Source organism: Anopheles darlingi, chromosome 2 (assembly GCF_943734745.1).
Source record: "Anopheles darlingi chromosome 2, idAnoDarlMG_H_01, whole genome shotgun sequence".
Lineage (NCBI taxonomy): Eukaryota > Metazoa > Arthropoda > Insecta > Diptera > Culicidae > Anopheles > Anopheles darlingi.
In genome coordinates this window covers 70,235,262-70,246,056 of record NC_064874.1, presented here as the reverse complement: position 1 = coordinate 70,246,056, position 10,795 = coordinate 70,235,262, and the positions used below count along the sequence as shown (strand labels likewise).

At 44.0% G+C, this 10,795-nt stretch overlaps 2 protein-coding genes across 2 annotated transcripts in view; both read left to right on the top strand.

Annotated features, from left to right (window-relative positions):
• The window catches only part of LOC125952302 (protein naked cuticle homolog), a 62,938-nt gene extending 61,386 nt beyond the window's left edge, over positions 1-1,552 (top strand). The window contains exon 7 of the mRNA XM_049681714.1: positions 1-1,552. This exon is cut by the window's left edge and continues 1,783 nt beyond it. The gene's annotated coding sequence lies outside the window, so the exon portion shown is untranslated.
• Positions 1,553-2,799: 1,247 nt separating this feature from the next.
• LOC125952393 (uncharacterized) overlaps positions 2,800-10,795 on the top strand; it is a 34,804-nt gene continuing 26,808 nt past the window's right edge. Inside the window, exons 1-2 of the mRNA XM_049681846.1 lie at positions 2,800-3,015; positions 3,974-4,493. Of these exons, the coding sequence (XP_049537803.1) occupies positions 4,370-4,493 (124 nt within the window). The 5' untranslated portion in view covers positions 2,800-3,015; positions 3,974-4,369. The remainder of the gene's footprint in view (positions 3,016-3,973; positions 4,494-10,795) is intronic.

Genomic DNA, 10,795 nt, shown 5'->3' with positions numbered 1-10,795 from the left:
GAAACTTACAAGACTGATTTCATGTTATTAAATTGAAGTAATTGTATATGTTTGTAGTACACTGCACCCTACGACCTATGGATCCGTTCATCTTCACCACATTTACTGTTTCATTTCTGCTTTATATTCCGTTTCACTGTTCCTCTATTGTATTCAGTTTTAACCATTGTAATGGGCAATATGAAAAATACTGGTAGGCTTCACGATCGAAGTAGTATTCTAATCGATTCCCGATTGCTAACAATGTTCGACCATTACTGTCGTTACTGTTACTGACGATATAGCCATTTTGAAACTATTGAAACTACTACCACCACCACCACTACTACTACTACTACTACTACTACTACTGCCAAGTTGCTTTCGGAAGATCGCTTTCTCAAATTGAAGGACAAATTTTACAAGTACAGATCGTAATAAACATTAGAAACAAAATAAGAGGAAAGGTTTTTGGTGTGTAAAGTTAAGATGATATTTCAGCGTAGAGCTTAAAGTCAAAATTATACGATCGTTTTCGGTTTCGCTTACGGAAGGTTTCAATTTTACTGTATGGTACATAAATTCACGGTTATAGTTTAGGCAAACATTGCAAAACACAAAATTATATACGAAATCGATTCTAAATTAAAAAAAAACGGCGATGTGGCTTAAGTTACTTGCCCTCGATCCTTTTTGCGTGGAAACAAGGTGAAAATCAGGCGTACAGGACGGAGGCATATGTTAACTCGCTTGTCAGGGCAAAGGATAAAACTACCGAAGTATGTTTTAAATCACATGCAAGCTCCGCAAGTAGGTGAATGCTTTTCGAATGCCATTTGTGAGTTTTAGATATTGGAAGGATGACGAGGTGTTGTTTTTTTCTTTTTTGGTTTAATCAAAATTTATAACATTAATAACCGTTTCGGCAGTATAAGGAATGCGTATAAATTCGGTGAAAAATAGGGAAGGGGTAGCAATAGGCATAGGAGCCAACAGCTCTATCAGAGAAGAATCATTAATGTCGTGCAGCTTACGCATCGTACATGCTTTCGAGGGTCTATTTATGGGAGCGAAAAGTAACAAACAAATAGTGCGCTGGTGAACTAGGAAGTCATCTACATTCTTTCTTTTCTATAGTATTTCTTTACGCCAACAAGCAATTGGAATGTTATGTTTTCTCGTTCATTACTCTCCTTCCTAGGTTTAGTGCGTGTGAATGAGTGAGAATGTTTGTGCATTAAGAGTATGGTACACGGTTAAGGTTTATTTATTACTATTTTGTCGACAAATATAACAGACGCGATAAGGAACTCTTAGTAAAGACTCGGTGCCGCGTGGTCCATCGTCTAGAGTAGCCTAGCTGGTGGATCTAGAGCCCAGCCGCGATTGCGATTGGTTCGCACGGAGATCGCGTATTCCACTGGATAACAGCTCATGCAACATTACGCCGCAAACCCCGTAGTAAACTATACAACGAACGACGATTTCAGTCGTTACAGTATACCGTCGAGTGTCGAATAAAATGCGCTGGGTATTGTTTAATGCAAAACTTAAATAGAATGTTGTACTTTTATTTTCCACTTACCCTCGTCAGTCGTCGAATATCACAATGTTGTTTATGAATGGAAAATGGTTAAAGGGTTCACTTACTTTCTGCCCGATGCGTTCACTTAGTAACTGGTTCTTACGATGGAAGATGCGGTGTTTTTCGCAGTATCTTAGCATCGCATAATATCGCATAAGTTATAAGCAGGGAATATTGCCAAACGTTTGATTTTGTGGAAATTCCTAGCGTGCTTTTTCCCCACAACCATGCGCCTCCACATTCTTTAATTAATTATTCGGGATTTTTATATGAAAATCCATATGGTGTTTGAGATATTTCACCTTCGATGTGCAACAACGGTGTATATTTTTTCCTGGTCCTCAAAACGAGGAGAACCTTGATATGGTTCGATAAATTGATGGACATTAGCAGCGATCTAAACGGGTCTTAAGACCGTCACCAAGAAAGAGTTGTAATTTTTTTTCCTGTAAAATGGAAGAAGTGCTAACGCTTGTGTGCTAAAAGAAGTGCCAAAAGACGACCATTTTATATTGGTCCTTTAAATGGGCATATGTTTGAAGATAAAATTATTTATCAAGAAAGATCAGAAGTTTTATCAAAGCAGAAGGCTCCTTTATCTTGCAGAATTATGTTGCATTACAGTAGCAGAAAAGAGAATGCTCACGATTTAACGAAACTACGTAGAAGTTAAAAGCTCTCACTAACGCCGCAGTTTTGAATCGCTCAGCTTAAACATGAAGTGTTCATTTTCCGTTTCCCTTTGCTTTGTGGGGTTCACGCTGAGCGCGGACCCAACACCACGCTGGTGCTCCCTTTACCGTTCCGAATTGCATCCTGAAAGCTTCTTATCGAGCTCTGTTTTTTCACACCGTATTCGTAAATAAAGGAAGCTTTTATCGGCCAGCACACATACCACTGCAAGGTCCCCCTGATGGCGGGGAATTTGTTTTCGTACTCCCCAGTACCGGAGTGACTGTGGCTTTTTTTTAGCGGGGCCAGAGATACGATAGGAGATTCCGTTTTTTGTCCGATTATTTCCCCTAACAGATGCTGGCTGGCTGGATGAGCCGCTGTCGGTCTGTGTGTGTGTGTGTGAGTGTGCGTAAGCTGGCGTGTCTTGCAGTAGATGCCAGAGCGAACGGTGGTGGGGGATGAGTTGGAACACGTTTTTTCTGGCTGCAACTTAACCCGCTTCGCTTACATACTTTCGCGTCCATGAACGAGCGGGCATGGCGGGCATGGGTTGTTTCGTGCTCGTGCTCGTGGCCGTCTCATTTCGTACGGTGTCGTGTTCCGGTGCAGACGTATCGCTCGCCAACCGCTCCGGTTGGCTTCCGGTAGTGCATGTGGCGCGTCTAGCAGCGCAACTTCCCACCTCGTGCTCCGTCCTTCACCGTGCTTCTCGTTCAAAGTGAATTGCCGCGCATCAGAAGTGCCACTGGTCGCTTTTACCGGCCACTGGCCGCTCGGTAGGTTCAGTTACGGACAGGGAGTTTGTGATCTATGGCCACCGGCGAATCGGCGGTAGTCTAGGAGGTGCTCGATGGAAAGGATTTCTATGCTGTAACTGCATCCTTTGCTTCGCTCCTAGTTCGCTTCGCGGCCACAGTAGGGAATAAATAAACAAACCAAAAGTTGACAGGAAATGAAGCACCAAGTTGAAACCGATTAATCGACGTGTTCGCCTCTCCCCACTTCGGCTCCCATGGAAACGCCAACGAACGAAGGGACGCCCGGCGAACGATTTAAGGATGTTGCAATCGATGTGAATAGCGAAAGGATGACGAGGATGAAAACTCCATTTTCCTTTCTCCGAGGAAACTGTGTAAATTATCTACGAACCACGAACGAGAGGGACAAACAGTGCCGATCGATCGAAAGTTCTTTCCGGTTCGGATTTTTTTTTCAATTTCAACATCTCGGGTTCCCTTTTGGGCCGGTCTTGAGTGTCTGCGTTTTTCCATTTTTTTGGTTAGTTTTTTTTTCGCCGCGAGTTTTAATTCTTTTTGATAGATGTTCAACTTTTTAATTTCAATACCCTTCACCGGAGTCGAGAGGGGCCGGTCGCGGCGGGGTGTTCGCGTTTCAAGGGATTTTCTGATTAAGCGCGATCTCAGCTCCCGCAGTGGGAATGAAGTGGGGGATCAAGCGGAGAATAGGGATAGCTCATGGAGTGCCAGAGTGCCGGAAGCGGAGAATAAAAGGATTCTGTTTTTTTTGTACAACATTCGCTTCCCATCCTTTCTATGCTACGATGTCCATTTACAGTGGATTTCGTTTTTGTTTTAAGTGAGGCAACGTTTACTGATAGAATTAGAATACCCGTTAGGGAATTGACGTGATGTAACGATAGTTTAAACATTTTTTAAAAACAAATGTTACTACTTTAAACGACGAACCATTGTTTAATGCACTTCTTCATTTCAGATCGCAGTGTTACGACCGGGAAGCATGAAAAATGAATGGTGAATACGGAGTGAAGTAAAATCGTTTGATAAAAGAATTCAGAAACAGGAAGATCGATTTTAACTAAGTGAAAGTGCAGACAACAGCCAGGGACCATCCAGCTGGGGCGTGTGCACCATCCCTTTTCCCTTCCCTCCCTCGGTCAGAGCAGAAGAAGTTGAATAGCCGTTGGAGTGAAAAAGCATTTCGCGGTTGAACGGTGCGCTGGTGTGTGTGTGTGTGGTCCGCAGAGGAGCGGCGCAGGAGCTCCGGTGTTCGGTGTTCGGTTGCCCGGTTTTCCCGGCATTGAGTTTTCATCAAGCCGTCCCACGTGGTGGTACCTCCCCGTCTCCGCCAACACCCCAAACAGCAGTGCCTATGTGTGATCAGGGGAAGCGAAAGAAAAAGGAAAAATTCCAGTACAACAAATCGATCATGGCCGCCACGAGCGTGGTGGTCCTCGATCGGGGCAACAACACGACCTGCACCATCAATTTGCATGGTAAGTGAGTGAGCTAGTGAGTGAGTGCGTGTGCATGCGTATTACTGCCACCGTAAATGGTGATCGGAGAGGAAGCATTCGTTTTTTTAAGGAAACAAAAACTACCTGTGCATTTCTTTTCGGTTATTTGGATCCATCCTATTCCCTTTTAAATGAACTATATGTAGTACAGTCGACTGGTTGTTGCAGATAAACTTAGTTTATGAGTTAAAAATATTCAAAACATTTCAATACCGAATGTTCCTTTCGATCACCAACAATTTCCCATTTTTAACACAAATTCCACGGCCAGTGCAGTTAGTCTATGTAATGCAAAAAAATGTAGTACATATTAAATTTAGTATGTATTAAAAAGAAGAATATTGAAGCAAAACGGTTGCGGCCACAACTTGAACAAACAGTGCACAGCTGGTTCTCTCGCTGCTTTTCTTAGCTGGTGGCCGTGGATTCTGGTTTCTAACCAAAGTGGCAAAGCGGAACTGAGCACATGAGCTGAACAGACGCCCGTTCTTTCGCGCACTTTTTCGTTTTTCTAATGCCCCCGCATAGCCACTGCTTTGCTCGGCTCGGCTGGTTGCTTCTGTTCTTCCGTGGGTCGCAGACCGTGGGGTTTTTGGGCCGTGGGATGTGCTCCGTCTGTGTTACTATTTGTGCTAGCGGAAGGGGAAGTCAACCACCGCCACCGACGTCTTAGTCGCCATCGTCTCATGTCTGGCTGTCTGGCGCAATCTTCTCCTGGCGGGTGTTGTGAAGTGCATCTTTCTTCTCGCAGCTAGTAGCTCTCGGCAACCACTTTGTGAATGGAGCTGCAGCCGCTTCAAGATCCCTGTTAGAGGCTTGCCTTTAAACCATTTTGCACACTTCCACCACTTGACGTGTGGTTTTTTTTTAAATTTCATTGCCGTTGCATAAATAAGCCATCTTCTCCCTTTTCAGCTAGTTTTCCAATAGGTGCGCGTGGTTCCCCTACAGAGGTGGTTAAATTGTTGCGAAAAACGCTTCTCCTCCATTAACCGGCACCAACAATATTCGGTGACGGTGTAGAGAAGATGATCCACGCAGAAAATAGCAAAACGAAAAAAAAGTTTGTCTGGATGCATTAGTCACCATGACGCATGGCTACCTCGTGCCATTGAGCCATTCACTCGAGCCAAGAGCCAGCCGGGGACAACATGCGTGGTGTCCAAGGGTGGTGGTGCAACCACCGTCACGGTGGGATGTCTAACCTTGGCGCGCGAATCGATTTCCTCTCGTGGCGTTTCTAACAACAGTGGAAGGTGCATGCAGACCGATGCAGTGGTGTGCATTAGAAACTCGATGGTCGTCCTGGTGAGGTTTTTTTTCTGCATGTTCTTAGAGGTCTCATTACCACTCCCCGGCGTGATCGAGCCTCGAACAATTCGTCGCGATGTTATTCTTGGTGTAATTTGTGACTTCAGCTGTAGTTTTCGATTTGAAAGAGTTTTGAATACTCATGTGCTTCACAATAGAACTAAACAGCCAACGGTTCATCTTATGGGCACAATGGAGCTGATGTGTGTGGGTTTGCACTTCTTTATCGAGGTCGTTAGGTTTCCATTCAGTAAATTGATGAAATTCAAAAGATATTTTTGTAGTTAAAAATGAATTCACAAACCTGTTCACTAATTTATTCGTTTATTCGTTTATTCTCGCGGATAGAGCTACTGAACGTATTTTTAAATGAAAACATGCTTCTTAAAAACGGTAAACTTTTTTTAAAACCCGCTGAGCATATCGATGTCCTACCTTGAACTCCAATGTTCGTTTATGTAACCGTTGCTACTGGGTTTGTTTTATGTTTCAGATAGAATAGAATTACATACGATTTACTAAAATAAAACAATCAAACGGGCCACCTTCAATTTGGCCCCTCGACGTCCTAAAGTTCGCATATCCGGTTTGTAAAGTCAGCACTTTGTCTGCAGCATAAGCTGTTCAGGGTCGTGCATGGTTCGATTTTCGGCTTATTTTCTTTTGAATACAGTTTTGTTTTACTGATTTTCTTCGTCACGCATTATTTCCCTGTCTTTGGTTTGCATTTTTGTTGCTTTTTAGTGCGTGCGTGCGTGCGTGCGTGCGTGCGTGTGTCTGTGTCCGTCGGCATCCCGAATGCCTCCACGAAACTGATTATCGGCAAAGGGTGCCTTATCGAATCGTTTGACCTGGAATTGGGCCTATTAACCAAACTTCCAGAAGGTGTGTTTCGATTTTAGCCACGGTGGCATCTTTTTACGACGCTCAATACCTTCTTCAGTGTCACATGTTGCTGTGGCCCCCGCGGGGCTCTATTTATAAAGTTTAAGGAGGAGGAAGGTTTTTTTGCTGGCCAAAGACGAAAAATGGTGGAATAAGCACGTGCGTAACGAGGTAATTGTTGAGCAGCAGGTGAAAAATGAATGACCAAAAAAAGGGGGTAGGGTTGCCTTTGCAATTCGATCTACCAGGGCAGCCCGTTTTGGTTATCTTATCTGCCCGGTATCGATTGTTTGAAAGCGAACGTTTTTTGCTACCGTTTTTTGTATAAATATGATCGGCAAGCTGTTTTTTTTTATTCACGCACAACATGTAACAAGTGCGTTTGTAGGATCAGAAATGGTGCTGGGGCGTTAGCAAAATGGTGTTTGTTTTCGCCCTTGTTTTGCATCTTTACCACAAATCATCAAACAGAAACGTGCGAATGTTCGCAAGATTTTGATGGTTTTGCCTGGCGCAAGTTTTTTTTTCAAAGATCTATGTTACTTGTTTGAAATGTAACCTGACCCGGTCTCGTATGTCCGATCATACGGGTTGATGACCGAGTGGTTTGTGTTACGTTCGATAACTGTCTTCTAGTTACTAGGCCGGTGGTTGAAATGGTCTGGCCGATATAGGTCATGCCACTGCACCACAGAGTAGCGTTGCGATGGCTTATCAATCCTGTCAAGTGATCAGACACTTGTGGTTATCATGTTCCATACTTCCCAATGCTTACACAATTTTATTTTTCTTTCTCAACAAATCCAGCATGCCACGTAGCTCATAAACTTCTTCAATAGTTTCTTAACTAATTTGTTTGCGTAGAAATAGCAAAAAAGGTCCAAAGTTACATCATTTTTTGGATCACTTTTCCCAAAATAATGCGAGTGATAAAGAAACCAAATATTTCATTTCCATTTAAACCCAAATTCGGTTGTGAACAACTAGATCAACCATTTCATTGGTTGCATTCAAAGATCATCTGGTGGTATCTTATCTGGAAGAGGTTGCTAGATTTCCAGACACTTTATGAGCAGTTCTCTGGCGGATCGTCTAACTGGCGGTCAAAGGAGCTGCCATGCTCCGGCATCACTTAACCCACTTCGTTCCTAATGCTTGTGATGCGCGTGTGCAGTGACGGCCCTGGGTTATCAAGCCGGGCGACCGTCTACCAAATGATTTATGACACCGACTATTACTTCCGATAATGCTAACGCGTCGGAACCGTCGGGTCAAAGAAGTTTCTTTTCCCAAAACTCCGGTTTTTTTTCAACCGACCTGTCCTTGCTAGCCAAACCTCTTGCCTCTCAAGGAACCGGAGCAAGCGGTTTGATCTTCGACTGCGATGCGTGGCATTGGCCCATCAAAGCCAGACCGGGACATCCGGTGACTGGTCCGAATCATTCTTTTGGTCCGAATTCTTCGATCCCTAGAGGGTTCACAATTATGATTTGGGACGGGACGATTCAAACGTGGCAACGACCGCATGAAAGCGATGCGCGACGCGAAGCTGCAAAAGTTGTCATCGTAGGCATATGGTAGACATCTGTTATCAGCAAATTCGTCAACCAAGTTTAGTCTTCGGGGGCAATGAACAGAGGAATACGATGAGCGAGGTTTCATTGATTGTGAAATACCGCATCTGCTTGGCTGGCGTAACATTGTATATTTCACTTTGGCTGGCTGTTTGGCAGCAACATTTCATTCATCTAATTCTTATCTAAATCGCTTCAACTGATTAACCTTTGGGTTCGAAGTTGACATTAATTGCGCACAAGGTGACTGATTAACTGCTGCTCCTACATGCTGCGGTCGCTGTGTAAATCTGTTTAAATCCCGCAAGCACACAGCATGAGTGAGCATGAAAGACAGAGTACCAGCCGGCTGGTGGTGATGGTGCGATAAGCGAACGACGCGTGCTGGATGGTTGGATGTCACGGCAGTAAATGGATTTATTACTCTTTAAAGAATATTCGTTGCCTGGGAACGCCACAATCATCAATCTTCTGTTCGCAACGTTTTGTTTGTCTGTTTTTTATTTTCAAAAAAATGTCTAAGAAAGTATGATTTACCCCATGTTCGACGATTACAGAACATTGCACCACGTTGCGTTATGTGGGAATTGTGAAATAGATGCAGTAATCATTGAATGATATGAAAAGTTCGTAAAAAAACCGAATTGATAACAGGATGGCGCAACGAGAACCGTTTTAATGCTCTGTTTGTTTCCTAGATCGTTCAAAGTTTGTACATGCTGTGAATGATTTTCGGATGGCACGAAGATGCCTCCACGTGTTTGTTATTTCTTTGCGCTAGCTTATTCGTGTTTTTTCCCTAGCAATGTCGAATGTTTCACAATTAATGCGCATTTCCTGCCATAAATGTGGAGAGGTGGTTAGAGAAAGGTTGCTTTGATGATCACAAAACTACAAACTGCAGGTATACTGGTTTGGAAGACTCCCGGTGCTGTTACAAGCACCACTGGACCGCTCCAAGATTTGCTGTGATTCGATTTCGTGCTCATCGATTACAGTTCTCTCTACTGCTTCAATTGAGCCATCGAGCGGTTGATGCGAAGCAAACCATTAGTCGGTAAACAAGTAGCTGATCCGTAGCCTTCGCTTTAAGATCATCGATCAGCCGTTGCATGTCCGCTGGGACCGATCGTCCGACAATGGTTGGAGCGATTAGTTGCAGTTTTTAAGTCGGGGCCACTCATTTCCGTTCCTGCCTGAGTATCATCGAGCCACGTTTCCGATCGAGCGATAGTGATGTTGTTAGTTTGGCGTTTAAATTGCAAAGCGAAGGGAAACCGTCGGAATCAATGACAGGCTATGAGGGTTATGTGCATTGATTGTTTGTGAATAGTGACGCGAAGAGTTTTTTTGTAAAGTAACAAACGAAACAGTAATTGAATGGAAATAACAAATCCAACTTATGAAACTTCTATGAAAATTATAGACTGTTTTTGAAAACAATTTAAACCAGTTTAACAATATGTTAAACGAAAGAATGTTATCCTTCCATCTTTCGGGATCATACTTTAAAAGTCACATTTCAACGAAGGTTATATGCTTTCAATGAGTATTAATTGGTGGACACGGGTGATGTTAAATGTTATCTATGTTGGTAATTGCCTTTACTAAATTCGCCAATCATACTAAACCTGCAAGGTACTCCTTTTCATTCTGAAATTATAAAAAAAGTAATCCAAATCCGTCTAATCCTTTTTTTCACCTGTAAAAGGAAGACTCTACACGGTTTTTTACTTCTCTAATTCCCTAACTTTGTTACATTTCTCTTTCCCTTTATCGCTCAGAAGTCTACAAACTTTCCAGTCGTTTGATGGAGTTGGTATAATGCTGGCGGCCGTTTTTTGCTCTCTCCTTTCCCAGCATGATACCCATGCTGCAAGCGTGTCGGTGTGCACTTTCGCCGAAGGATCGGTCGCTTCGGGCGAATTTTTCGAAGCCGCAGTTGCCGAGTGCCACTTCCCCCCCCCCCCCCTCCCTCGAAAATTGTTTGGATCTTGGGGGTTCCGGTGTCAGCCGTAGATAAATTAGTCGACTCCGAATTGGGACCCTCGTTTGGCAAGTTTCTGCAACAAAACGGCATCGGCCGCACTCCTCTCCAGGGTACGGGCGAAGGTTGGACGACAGCAAGCGAATTGTTTGAAAGAAATAGGAAGAACGGCGGCACCCACGGACCAACGTACCCTGGAGCAGCCTTTTGGCTTCCCCTGGTGCCCTCTCCATCCTCCTTTCCGACGCTCTGTGGTCCATAATTTCGCCAACTTTCACGCAGCTGCCGGCGGTGCGACTAGCAGAAGCAGAGCTTTCATTCTCTTTTTAGCGTAGCGATTTTGGGTTTACGCTCTCGTTGAGTGATTAGCGAACGGTGTGGGGGGTGCAAACGGGAACCCGGAACGCCGTCTGCATCTCCTCGATACCTTTTCGGGAATGGAACCGCCAGAAAAAGGGGGGGATGGACAACGAACGGGATGCGGAGTTTGCAAAAAAAAAGTGCCGCAAAAATTGGCACACTTT